Below are 13887 nucleotides of genomic sequence, written 5' to 3'. Positions count from 1 at the left end.
GTCTTTTTTTTTTAATTACACAATTTATAAATAGGCATAGTCTTCCAGAATATCCACTACCCCATATCACTAACAGCAAGAATTCCCATAATAATTACAACACATACTCTTAACCATCACAAATTTCACATACCCACCATTCATAAAATAAAGGCCTATTTATTCAAACAAAAATAACTATTATCAACAACACCAAAAATTCAAAATACTCCAAATTTTATTAACTCAAACTATAATCAAGAAGAATAGTGATAAGCCCATCATTAATCAAATAAAAATTACTCATTTATGCCAAGAATACATGAAAGAAAAATTATTGATAGGTATTATTAGCTAAAGTAAAGAAAAATCTCAAAAACACCCAAAAACTAAGGAAGAGTGAAAGAAAATCCTCACTTGAGAAAATATATGGAGTGTAAGAGGAATAATGAATGAAATAGTAAACTTTGAAGACCCAAGAGACAAGGTTTGTAGTAAAAGAGTCAAGAAAATTTTTTGAATGAAAAAGATGGAGGGAGAAAAGGTTGGCTAAAGAATTGGGAAAAAAGGGAGAAAAAGAAGTTTTTAAATAAAAAAATCATGCTAGGCAGTTTTTATATAAAAAATTTGTGTTGGGCTCGTTCCAATACCATGGCCCTCGCTTTAAGGGCTGCGGCTCTAAGCTAATTCCCACTTGAAGCATTACGATTCAGGTTTCATCGTCACGATGCTCAAAGCTTCTGTTTCCCTTCTATTTACTATTGTTCCTCTCTAATTTTGACTTGTCAACTAGCGTCGTGGCTCTCAAAAGTTTTGTTTAAGCATTTAATTTTTCTACTTTCAAAGCAACGACTCTCAATTTTTTTAATTCTAATTTAATTTTTTTTACTTTTTTTTGTTTTGTTTTTTTTAGTCCAAAAACCTACAAAATGAAACATAAATTAATTAGAATAGAAAAAATCAAACGATAAACAAAAGAAATAAGTTGTCAATAAAATTAATGAAAATAAATACTAAAGTGAGCAAAGTTTAGAACTTGGGTTGCCTTTTAAGAAATGCTTCATTTAGAGTCATCAGTTAGACTGATTTTGACTTTAAGCCATGTCAAGCAAGTGCATTAAGGACTTTTGGCGATTAATTTCGCCTCCTCAATAATGCTTCAATATTTTTCAATTAACTTTGAATGTCCGACCATCTTTCCTAACTTCGATTACTCCATGTGGAAATACCTTGGTGACAACGAAAGGGCCAAACCACTTTGATTTAAGTTTCCCAGAAAATAATTTCAAGCAAGAATTATAAAGCTACATCGATTGGCTTGGCTCAAAGCTTTGTTCCACTATCTTTTTATCATGCCATTGCTTTGTTTTCTCCTTATAGAGTTTGGCATTCTCATAAGCTTAAAGGCAAAATTCATATAAGTTCATTTACTTGCAACAAGCTTTTATCACCCACTGCTTGTAGATCAAAGTTCAATTTCTTCATCGCCCAATAAGCATTATGCTCAAGTTTCACTAGTAAGTGACAAGCTTCGCCAAAAACTAACTTATATGGAGACCTAACAATTGTGGTCTTGTAAGCAGTTTGATATGCCCACAGTGCATCATCCAATCTTCTTGCCCAATCTTTTCTTGTGGGACAAACTGTTTTCTCCAAAATCCTCTTCATTTCTCTATTGAACACTTCTACTTGGCCACTAATTTAAGGATGGTATGCAATTGTAACCTTGTGTTTAACTCCATATTTTGCCTAAAATGCATCAAAATATTTGTTGCAAAAATGACTTCCCTCATCATTAATAACTACCCTTCGAGTGCCAAATCAAGTGCAAATGTTCTTCTTGATGAAATTCATCACCACCTTGGAATCATTGTGAGGAAGGACTGCCACGTCAACCTACTTAGAGACATAATCTACAGCAAGCAAGATGTATTTATTGTTGTATGAATATATGAACAGACCCATGAAGTCAATACCTTACACATCAAAAATTTCTATCTGAAGGATGTTGTTAAGTGGCATTTCATGTCACATTAAGAAATTACCTACTATTTGGCTTACCTATTATTTGGCACCTGCCACAATGCAAAACAAAATTGTGAGCATCTTTAAATAATGGAGGCCAATACAAACCTGATTGGAAGACTTTAGCAGCAATTTTTATTCGTCCAAAGTGTCCCCCATAATCTGAAGAATGGAAATGGTAAAGAACACTTTGAATTTCTTCCTTTGGGACACATTTTCTAAAAATCTATTCTTTACACTGCTTAAACAAGAAAGGCGCATCCCAAAAATAAAATTTAACATCATGTAAAAATTTCTTTTTCTGATGGAAATTTAAATATGGGTGAATAATATTGCTTACCAGATAATTCACAAAGTCAGTAAACCAAGGAATCTATTTCTTACAAACTTGAAGGATTTGTTCATCAGTGAAAGTGTCCTTGATTAAGGTTAAATCCTTACTTTGAGCTTCAATCTCCAATCTTGATAGGTGGTTTGCCATTGGATTTTTTATTTTTTTTTGTCACGAATCTCGAGATCAAATTCTTGCAACAAAAAAATCCACCTAATCAACTAGGCTTAGCATCCTTCTTGACAATGAAATATTTGATAGCTGAATGGTCAACGTATACTACACATTTTTCCTAACTAAAGAGGAGCAAAACTTGTCAAAAGCAAAAACTACAACCAAAAGCTCCTTTTCTATTGAGGTATAATTTTTCTAGGCCTGATTCAAAGTCTTGCTAGCATAATAGATGGAATAAAAGATTTTATCCTTCATTTGTCCCAAAATAGCTCCCACCACATAATCACTTGCATCTCACATTAGTTCATAGAAGAGAGTTCAATTGGGACTAATTATGATAGGTGCAGAAATTAATCTTTTCTTCAGTTCATCAAAAGCAACAAGATAGTCATTATCAAATTTAAATGGCACATCTTTTTTCAATAAATTGCATAGTGGTTTAGAAATTTTTAAAAAGTTTTTGGTAAATCTATGATAAAAACTAGCATGACCAAGAAAACTTCTAATACCTTTGACATTAATTGGAACGGGTAGCTTTTCAATTGTTTCAATCTATGCTTTGTCTACCTCAATGCCTCTACTAGAGATCTTGTGCCCAAAAATAATACCTTCTTGCACCATGAAATGACATTTCTCCCAATTAAGCACCAAATTTGTTTCTTCACATCTCTTGAGTACCCTAGCAAGATTTATAAGACAATCATCAAAATTATTTTTAAAGACCAAAAAATCATCCACAAATACCTCTAAACATTACTCCACCATGTTTGTGAATATGGCCATCATGCATTTCTAAAAGGTGGCAGGTGCATTATTTAAGCCAAATGTCATTCTTCAAAAAGGAAAAGTGCCATGGAGACATGTAAAGGTAGTCTTTTCTTGATCTTAAGGGGCAATAACAATTTGGTTATAACTAGAATAACCATCTAGAAAACAATAATATTCTTACTAGTCAGTCGATCCAACATTTGATCAATGAATGAGAAAGGGAAGTGATCTTTCCTTGCACCTTTATTCAGCTTGTGGTAATCCATGCAAACTTTCCATCCAATCATAGTTTTTGTTGGAATTAGCTCATTATTGTCATTGGCAACCACAGTCAACCCCCTTTTCTTAGAAACACATTGGACTAGACTTACCCACAAGCTATTAGAAATAAGATAAATTGTTTCGACATTTAACCACTTGATGATTTCTTTCTTGACCACTTCTTTCACGATGGTATTCAATCTTCTTTGCTGTTCAATTGTGGTTTTGTGATTTTCCTCAAGGAGAATTTTATGCATGCTAATAAAAGGGCTAATTCCTTTAATATCAGCTATGGTCCACCCTATTGCTTTTTTGAATTCTCTATGTGTCCTCAATAACTTGTCCTCTTACATGTTAGTAAGAGAAACATAAATAATAATTGGAAAAGTAGAGGATTTTCCAAAAACAGCATACCTCAACTGTATCGACAAAGGTTTGAGTTCTAAGGTAGTTAGTTCTTCAATAAAGGGTTTTAAAGCAAGTATCAAAGAAGTTAAAACATCTAGAGACTCAAATCAATGATTAGTTTGAAGTTTTGTCAAACCCTACTTTGTAAAATAATTATTACGTCATTTACATGCTCGATAGAATTTTTGTATATTTAGGAAGTTCGAGAAATTGTTAAAAGACGATATTGCCCTTAATGGTACCATTGAGTCGATTAAGCCTCGAACTAGTTCAAATAGGAATTTTAAGGTGAAATTAAGAGTTTCACAGTTCAGGGATGACTCAAAATGGTAATTCAGAGTTTGAGGATCAATTTGGAGTCAAACCAGAATTTTCACTATCTAGGGGCAAAATCGTAATTTTTCCACTCACGGATAAATTTTGAGATTTTGAGAGAATTTAGATCACATTTGACAAATTGGAGAATGGTATGAGTATAAGGGATGAAAAATATGTCTATGGGCATTTTTTTAGTTTTTGGGGCAAAAATGTAATTTTTCACTTTACGGGGGTAAAAGTGTAATTTTTAAAAATTTACCCCACCAAAACTTTGGAAAAGTCTAGAAATTTCATGGAAGACATGGATAAGTGAAGAGGATTGAGTGGTAGAAAAATAAAGTCAAAAAGATGACTAGAAAAAAATAAAATAATAAAATATTCAAAAGGTAAATAAAATAATAATATTTTATTAAGCCTATTAAAAGGCTTGAAAATTCCAGAATTATTCATTGGGAGGGTCAGCCAAAACCAGCAGGAGAGAGAGAGAAATAAGAACAAACCCTAGAGTGAGAAAATTCAAAGAAAAAGTGTGATTTTTCAAGGAATCAAGTGTTTAAAGGTATGATTTTTCAAGCTTAGCTTAAGATTTATCATTTCCATGCATTTCTCCTTATTTTCTATGGTTAAATTATGTGTTTTGATGATGGATTCAAATCTGATCATATGGGTTTAGAGAGAGAAAGTTGTTAGATTAATTTGATTTTGAACTATGTTAGTGTTTAGTGTTAGTTTAGCATGTTTATGAGTAAAACAACAAGAAAAATATTCATTTTCTCCATGAATTTCTCTAGGCTGAATCTAGCCAATGGTGTGTGAGGATGAGGTTGACTTTATTTTAAGAGAATTAGATGGAAAAATGATGAATTATGAGGTTGGAAATTAAATGGGAATTTTTGGTGCAAAAAAAAAAAAAAAATTGAAATTTCTACCCACTAGGGGTAAAAGCGTAATTTGTGATCCGAACTGATAAATTGGACCACATTCATAGTCATTGAGGTATTGTGGATATAATTGGATAATTGAAATTGAAATGGATGGAATTGGAGTTGAATTGGAGATTTTAGAAATTTACACCGTATATAGGCAAGTTAGGTCGGACACTGTGATTAAGCAAATGTCCAAACATTTCACACCCTATCTAGTGCATACGCATGGATAAGAGCCTGAAATAATATATATTGATTTGACACAAATTATTGAATTTTTTGTGTCATGTATTGTGGATAGGTGGTGAGCTATTTGATACGGGTAAAAGACTACACCCGAGGACCGAGAATAGGAGTATATCTACTCCTAGTACAGTGAGTAAACTTACTATCGTCTTAATTATCTAGAGTAGATTTATTTAATTGTGTGATTTTATGAAAAAATGGTTTAATTGGAAAATTATTGTGTTTTATGGTAAAATGGGATTTTATAAAATAATTTTATAATATTTTTGAAAATTTAATAATGATTTCAAAAGTAGAGTAATTGGAGACCTATACTATGATTGTGTTGTTTATCCATGATTTTACATTAATGGCTTATGATAAATGTGGGTATGACTGGTTATTTTTATGATTTTAAGAATATGTGAACTGCTTTATTTGCCTTGAATGTGTTAAGTGAGCTATGTCATACTATTGTGATTTTATTGGTTGGTGGATTATAAAGTGGGCACTGCAGTGACGGGGGTTCCGTGGGCCAGCCTAATTAGAGGGGCACGGTTCTCAATTATTGAGCTTACCTCGATTGGAGAGGCGCGTAGGATAACTCCCGAGGTAGGATTTGAGTACACTTCACGCTGGCCACCACGTGAAGTTGGGACTCAGCCAACGCCAAGGAACGGCTGTGTTGTCAGAGGTGAAATGTGTTTGTGTGTGTGACAATAAACAGCCTTGGCGGTCTCGGTAAGATGCTTTCGCGAGGTATCCCCGAGAATGGATTTTTAGCAAGAGCCAAGTTTTTGAAAAGTGCATAAGCCATGTTGAGTAATTAGATGAAATCCAATTATTTATATGGGTTGAGATGAATTATTTTAATTGTCTCCTATTACTCGGCTTTAGATTATTTTGATGATGTTTGTCTACTCACTGGGATTTTATAATCTCACCCCTTCTTCCTATACATTTTTCAGGCTCAGAATAGGCAGTAGACTGTCAATTACATCGAGAAGTAAATTTCGGAGTTGCATCCTAGAAAGCAAGGTTATAGACTTAAACCTTCTCAGTTATTTGGGGGCTCACGTGTCATTGTAATTTAAATTGCATACTCTAGTTTTCTATATTATAGTATGTATAAATTTATTTTATTTTTATGTGCAGAAAATTAATTTTTTTTGATGTTTCAAAAATATACATATATATATATATATTGTTTTACATGAAAATAGATTATTTTAATTAATATTTTTAGTTTATTTTATTATTCAAAAAAAAAAAAGAAAAGGAAAGAGAGAGAGGAATGGAAAAACTGGTACAAAAGCCTTGCGAGGTCTCGAGAGGCGTTCGGGGGAAGAATGTCTATCGAGGCTTCGCGGCGGTTGTCACGGGCTCGATGGGAGTTCCGGGTCGTGACAATTCGATTGGTATCAGAGCTTTTGGTTAACAAAGCATGGTTTTAAAGTTTTTGATTTTTATAGTTATTTTAAGAATTCACACTGGCACTGTGTGGCCCCGGGTTGAGTTAAACTAGGTTAAGTTAAGTTGGGTTAGGTAAAGTTGCATGTATGTAGAGTCTGAGATTACCTAAACTTGCTTCGTTTCCTTTTTAGATTACCATGCCTCCTCGACGTGAGCGCCCACTCCCTACTAGATCAGCTAGGAGGGGCAGAGGTCGTCTTAGGCAGGGTCAGCCAGACCTTAGAGGAGAGGAATCGACTGTGTCTCCTTTTCGAGCAACACTTGCTGCTGAACCGGTCGAGATTCCTCCGCCACCTACTAGCATTCCTACCGTGTCTCCTGAGGTAATTCAGGCAATGGCAGCCTTCTTTACCGCAATGGCTGGTCAAGCTCAGACTAGTCAGGTCCCACCTGTAGTGCCACCAGTTACTCCTTCAGTTCCATTGGCACATGATGTCTCTATTTCTAAAAAGCTGAAGGAGGCTAGACAACTGGGTTGCGTGTCCTTTGTGGGTGAGTTGGACGCCACCGCAGCTAAGGATTGGATTAATCAGGTTTCAGAGACACTCTCTGATATGAGATTGGAGGATGAGATGAAGCTGATAGTGGCTACGAGGTTATTGGAGAAGAGAGCTCGTACATGGTGGAATTCGGTGAAGTCCCGTTCCACTATTCTCCTAACTTGGTCAGACTTTCTGAGGGAATTTGATAGTCAATATTATACCCATTTCCATCAAAAAGAGAAGAAGAGAGAATTTTTGAGTCTGAAGCAGGGGAATTTAACTGTAGAAGAGTATGAGACTCAATTTAACGAGCTGTTGTCTTATGTGCCTGATTTAGTGAGGACTGAACAGGATCAGGCCGATTATTTCGAGGAAGGGCTCCGCAATGAGATAAGAGAGCGAATGACTGTGACAGGTAGGGAGCCCCATAAAGAGGTAGTACAAATGGCCTTAAGGGCTGAGAAGCTCGCAAATGAAAATAGGAGAATGCGAGCTGAGTTGGCAAAAAGGAAAAATCCGAATATGTCCTCTAGTCAGCCACTAAAGAGGAGCAAAGGCTCATTTGTTTCAGGGAGTGCTCCTTCTGTTTCGGTAACATCCTCTCGACCATCATTTTCACAAATGCAGCAGAGGCCTCCGAGATTCAGCGGATCTGCAGTGACTACTTCTGAAAAAAGTTTCGGAGGTTTTGATAGATGCAGAGAATGTGGAAGATTTCATGGCGGGGTGTGTTGGGGGCCTTTGCGATGTTTTCATTGTGGCCAGACGGGTCACTTTAGAATTAATTGTCCACAGTTAGGACAGGCCACTGTAGCTGCTCTATCTTCATCAACTCGTACGGACTTGCAGATGAGAGATTCCTCTGGAGCACAACCGAGACAGGGAGTAGCTATTCGACCTGATGTGGAGAGTAACACCCCAGTATACCCACCTTCCAAACCACTGACTCGTGCGTCAACAAAAGTTTTTACGGTAATGGAAGATGAAGCACGAGTCCAACCTAGAGAAAGTGAATGAAAAGTTAGGTGGAAATGTAAGATAATGATAAGAGATGTAAATACTAAGTTCTGAGAGTGTAAATAAAGCTTTTAAGAATAATATAATAAATGAGTTTATGTAAAATATCGCTATGGAATTTTCTTAATGTATTGTGGAAATTGGAGTTCAGAAATGCATAAGACATGAAAGATGAATCTTTGAGGCATTGATGAGAATGAAAGTGCAACCCCACATGTGTAGGGATTAGTAATATGGGTAACTAAAGTGAAGAATGATCCTGAGTGGTTCAAGATTTAAATTTCATGTATGATGAGTGATGTAGGTAGAGCAACGAAAAGAACATCTCAATAGTTAAAGGATTGTGGAAGAATGCTCAAACGAAGGAGATGACATGAGATGTTGAATATTGGATAAAAACTAATACCCCTATCTTTTCTTGGAGTTTGATAAGTGAAATTTTGGGGACAAAATTTTTTTTAAGGGGGGTAGTGTTGTCAAACCCTACTTTGTAAAATAATTATTACGTCATTTACATGCTCGATAGAATTTTTGTATATTTAGGAAGTTCGAGAAATTGTTAAAAGACGATATTGCCCTTAATGGTACCATTGAGTCGATTAAGCCTCGAACTAGTTCAAATAGGAATTTTAAGGTGAAATTAAGAGTTTCACAGTTCAGGGATGACTCAAAATGGTAATTCAGAGTTTGAGGATCAATTTGGAGTCAAACCAGAATTTTCACTATCTAGGGGCAAAATCGTAATTTTTCCACTCACGGATAAATTTTGAGATTTTGAGAGAATTTAGATCACATTTGACAAATTGGAGAATGGTATGAGTATAAGGGATGAAAAATATGTCTATGGGCATTTTTTTAGTTTTTGGGGCAAAAATGTAATTTTTCACTTTACGGGGGTAAAAGTGTAATTTTTAAAAATTTACCCCACCAAAACTTTGGAAAAGTCTAGAAATTTCATGGAAGACATGGATAAGTGAAGAGGATTGAGTGGTAGAAAAATAAAGTCAAAAAGATGACTAGAAAAAAATAAAATAATAAAATATTCAAAAGGTAAATAAAATAATAATATTTTATTAAGCCTATTAAAAGGCTTGAAAATTCCAGAATTATTCATTGGGAGGGTCAGCCAAAACCAGCAGGAGAGAGAGAGAAATAAGAACAAACCCTAGAGTGAGAAAATTCAAAGAAAAAGTGTGATTTTTCAAGGAATCAAGTGTTTAAAGGTATGATTTTTCAAGCTTAGCTTAAGATTTATCATTTCCATGCATTTCTCCTTATTTTCTATGGTTAAATTATGTGTTTTGATGATGGATTCAAATCTGATCATATGGGTTTAGAGAGAGAAAGTTGTTAGATTAATTTGATTTTGAACTATGTTAGTGTTTAGTGTTAGTTTAGCATGTTTATGAGTAAAACAACAAGAAAAATATTCATTTTCTCCATGAATTTCTCTAGGCTGAATCTAGCCAATGGTGTGTGAGGATGAGGTTGACTTTATTTTAAGAGAATTAGATGGAAAAATGATGAATTATGAGGTTGGAAATTAAATGGGAATTTTTGGTGCAAAAAAAAAAAAAAAATTGAAATTTCTACCCACTAGGGGTAAAAGCGTAATTTGTGATCCGAACTGATAAATTGGACCACATTCATAGTCATTGAGGTATTGTGGATATAATTGGATAATTGAAATTGAAATGGATGGAATTGGAGTTGAATTGGAGATTTTAGAAATTTACACCGTATATAGGCAAGTTAGGTCGGACACTGTGATTAAGCAAATGTCCAAACATTTCACACCCTATCTAGTGCATACGCATGGATAAGAGCCTGAAATAATATATATTGATTTGACACAAATTATTGAATTTTTTGTGTCATGTATTGTGGATAGGTGGTGAGCTATTTGATACGGGTAAAAGACTACACCCGAGGACCGAGAATAGGAGTATATCTACTCCTAGTACAGTGAGTAAACTTACTATCGTCTTAATTATCTAGAGTAGATTTATTTAATTGTGTGATTTTATGAAAAAATGGTTTAATTGGAAAATTATTGTGTTTTATGGTAAAATGGGATTTTATAAAATAATTTTATAATATTTTTGAAAATTTAATAATGATTTCAAAAGTAGAGTAATTGGAGACCTATACTATGATTGTGTTGTTTATCCATGATTTTACATTAATGGCTTATGATAAATGTGGGTATGACTGGTTATTTTTATGATTTTAAGAATATGTGAACTGCTTTATTTGCCTTGAATGTGTTAAGTGAGCTATGTCATACTATTGTGATTTTATTGGTTGGTGGATTATAAAGTGGGCACTGCAGTGACGGGGGTTCCGTGGGCCAGCCTAATTAGAGGGGCACGGTTCTCAATTATTGAGCTTACCTCGATTGGAGAGGCGCGTAGGATAACTCCCGAGGTAGGATTTGAGTACACTTCACGCTGGCCACCACGTGAAGTTGGGACTCAGCCAACGCCAAGGAACGGCTGTGTTGTCAGAGGTGAAATGTGTTTGTGTGTGTGACAATAAACAGCCTTGGCGGTCTCGGTAAGATGCTTTCGCGAGGTATCCCCGAGAATGGATTTTTAGCAAGAGCCAAGTTTTTGAAAAGTGCATAAGCCATGTTGAGTAATTAGATGAAATCCAATTATTTATATGGGTTGAGATGAATTATTTTAATTGTCTCCTATTACTCGGCTTTAGATTATTTTGATGATGTTTGTCTACTCACTGGGATTTTATAATCTCACCCCTTCTTCCTATACATTTTTCAGGCTCAGAATAGGCAGTAGACTGTCAATTACATCGAGAAGTAAATTTCGGAGTTGCATCCTAGAAAGCAAGGTTATAGACTTAAACCTTCTCAGTTATTTGGGGGCTCACGTGTCATTGTAATTTAAATTGCATACTCTAGTTTTCTATATTATAGTATGTATAAATTTATTTTATTTTTATGTGCAGAAAATTAATTTTTTTTGATGTTTCAAAAATATACATATATATATATATATTGTTTTACATGAAAATAGATTATTTTAATTAATATTTTTAGTTTATTTTATTATTCAAAAAAAAAAAAAGAAAAGGAAAGAGAGAGAGGAATGGAAAAACTGGTACAAAAGCCTTGCGAGGTCTCGAAAGGCGTTAGGGGGAAGAATGTCTATCGAGGCTTCGCGGCGGTTGTCACGGGCTCGATGGGAGTTCCGGGTCGTGACAAGTTTGGAGTGAGCATTTAACAAATTTGAATATTCAATAATTCATCCTTATCCTTGTTAGAATTAGCAACTAAACATGCTTTAAGAGGATCACTGAGATATTCTTCTAAAAAAATATCTTTTGTAAAACTACTTACCACACTCACAGAAAAACAGTCTTTAGATATCATAGGCAATTTTAAAGCTTTGCAAATATTAAACGTTACTTGTTGGTCTTGAACTTGTAAAGTGAGCTCACCTTTTTCGACATTAATCGAAGCTCTAAGGGTGATTGGAATTTGCCTATCTTATTCCAAGTCAAGAATTATAAAATCAACTGGAAAAATAAATTTATCTACCTTGACAAGAACATCTTCAATAATTTCCCTTGGGTAGACATAAGAGCAATCAGCCAATTGCAAAGTAACAGAAATGGGTTTGCATTCCCCCAAACCAGGTTTCCCAAAAATTGACCAAGGCATTATATTTATACTTGCACCTAAACACTCAAAGCTTTTGTAAAAAATAAATTACCAATAATGCAAGGGATTGTGAAACTACCTGGATCTTTGAGTTTTGGTGTCAGTTTATTTTAGAGAATTGCACTACATTCCTCTATAAAGGAGACAATTTCAAACTCACCTAACTTTCTCTTTTTGGAGAGGATGTCTTTCAAAAATGTGACTTAGCTTGGCATTTGTTCCAAAGTTTCAGAAAAAGGAATATTTATGTGTAATTTCTTGAAGACATTGATGAACTTCTGAAATTGCTTTTCAAGCTTTTACTTTTGGTGCCTTTAGAGAAAGGTTAGAGGAGGATGGATGACTTAAGAAGTCCCTTGATTTTTAGCTTTTTCATCCTTTTTCTATTCAACTTTAATTGCTTTTTCACTCATTCCCTCTTCCTTAGCAACATGTTCCTTCATAAATTCAATTGCTTTTTCATTCACCCCTTCAATAACTTTTCCACTCCTTAAAGTGTTTGATTTGCATTATTCTTTACCTTTGGGATTGATTTATGTGTCATTTGGTAAGGCACCTTGGGATCTATTGTTGATGGAATTCGTAAGTTATCCTATTTGGGTCTCTAGATTTCTCAAGAAGGCTCCGTAACTTTGAATTAAAGCATCATTTTTTTATATATATTGCAACAGAAGTTCTTCCACTTGGGACTTCTTTTCAAGAATTGGTGGTTTAGCTTGTTGTTCAAAACTAGGGGGCATGATGGGTTTTTAATTTGAAGGCCCTAAGTTGTTATTCCATCAAAAACTTGGTTGGTTTCTCCAACCAGGATTATATGTATTAGAATATGGATTATTTTGCTACCTGTTGAAGTTCCCCACAAATTAGAGTAATTCAGAATTGTGTGGACATTGATCACTTGAATGGCCAACTCCACACATCTAACAGACTACAAATGAATTTTGAACCACATGACTCCCAGTGTGTCCATCTTTTTGGATAGTGCAACCACTTATACAGCTACTTGTGAAGTTAAGGTGCTAAGTGCATCAATTTCACAAGCTCCAACAGCTTTACTTGAACCAGACCTTTCTAAAGGCCATTGATAATTATTTGAAGCCATCTCTTCTAATAGATTATAAGCATCTGCAGCATTCTTACCCATTAATGCCCCGCCAGCAACAGCATCAATTGTGGTTTTTATTGAACCAACCAACCTATTGTAGAATGTCTGAACTTGTTACCAATCAGGAATCCCATGAGGTGGAAATCTTCTTAGTAGTTCTTTAAATCTCTCCCAAGCTTCATATAAGGATTCACCTTCAAATTGTGTGTATGAGGTTATATCGTTCATCATCTTTGCAATCTTGGCAGGCAGAAAAAATTTTGTTAGAACCTTTGAAGCCAAGTCCTCCCATGTAGTAATAGACCCATTAGCCAGTGAATTACGCCAGCTCTTTGTTTTGTCCCTCAAAGAAAATGAAAATAGTCTCAATCTAATAGCATCATCAGTTACCCCATTATATTTGAAAATATCACAAATTTCCAATAAATTCACTAAATGAGAATTAGGATCATCACTAGGAACCCATTAATTTGGACTAAAGGCTGAATCATCTTCATGTAAGATGGCTTAATTTAAAATTATTTACATTGATGGAAGGTCTTCTAATGCTTTGGTGTAAACCTTGCAAAAAAAAAAAACAACACAATCCCATAATGCTTTATTTTCTTCAGGAACTATATTAATGGCATTGTTGCCATTGTTGTTGTTATCCTCAACTATTGTTTGATTTAAAGTTGCAACTTGCAAATTCTCCCTTCGACATCTTCTGA

The 13887-nt window shown here is 34.6% G+C and overlaps 1 protein-coding gene, 1 long non-coding RNA gene and 1 other non-coding gene across 3 annotated transcripts; all 3 read left to right on the top strand.

Annotated features, from left to right (window-relative positions):
- The first annotated feature begins 4721 nt into the window (after positions 1-4721).
- LOC108660967 (uncharacterized) lies at positions 4722-8724 on the top strand. The gene is made up of 5 exons (XM_088803548.1): positions 4722-4823; positions 5492-5565; positions 6384-6453; positions 7020-8342; positions 8692-8724. The coding sequence occupies exons 4-5, from the start codon at positions 7026-7028 to the stop codon at positions 8722-8724; spliced, it is 1350 nt and encodes a 449-aa protein (XP_088659674.1). The 5' UTR covers positions 4722-4823; positions 5492-5565; positions 6384-6453; positions 7020-7025.
- A 784-nt stretch (positions 8725-9508) lies between these two features.
- LOC108662296 (uncharacterized) lies at positions 9509-11254 on the top strand. Its single transcript, XR_001928196.2, has 3 exons — positions 9509-9610; positions 10279-10352; positions 11171-11254. It is a non-coding gene; the product is annotated as an uncharacterized LOC108662296 (long non-coding RNA).
- Positions 11255-13304: 2050 nt separating this feature from the next.
- LOC148764165 (small nucleolar RNA R71) lies at positions 13305-13411 on the top strand. Its single transcript, XR_016024901.1, has one exon. It is a non-coding gene; the product is annotated as a small nucleolar RNA R71 (small nucleolar RNA).
- The last annotated feature ends 476 nt before the right edge of the window (positions 13412-13887 follow it).

Source organism: Theobroma cacao, chromosome 2, assembly GCF_053813885.1.
Source record: "Theobroma cacao isolate CCN51 chromosome 2, ASM5381388v1, whole genome shotgun sequence".
Lineage (NCBI taxonomy): Eukaryota > Viridiplantae > Streptophyta > Magnoliopsida > Malvales > Malvaceae > Theobroma > Theobroma cacao.
The sequence above is the reverse complement of the archived record's forward strand: the minus strand, read 5'-3'. Positions and strand labels throughout refer to the sequence as shown.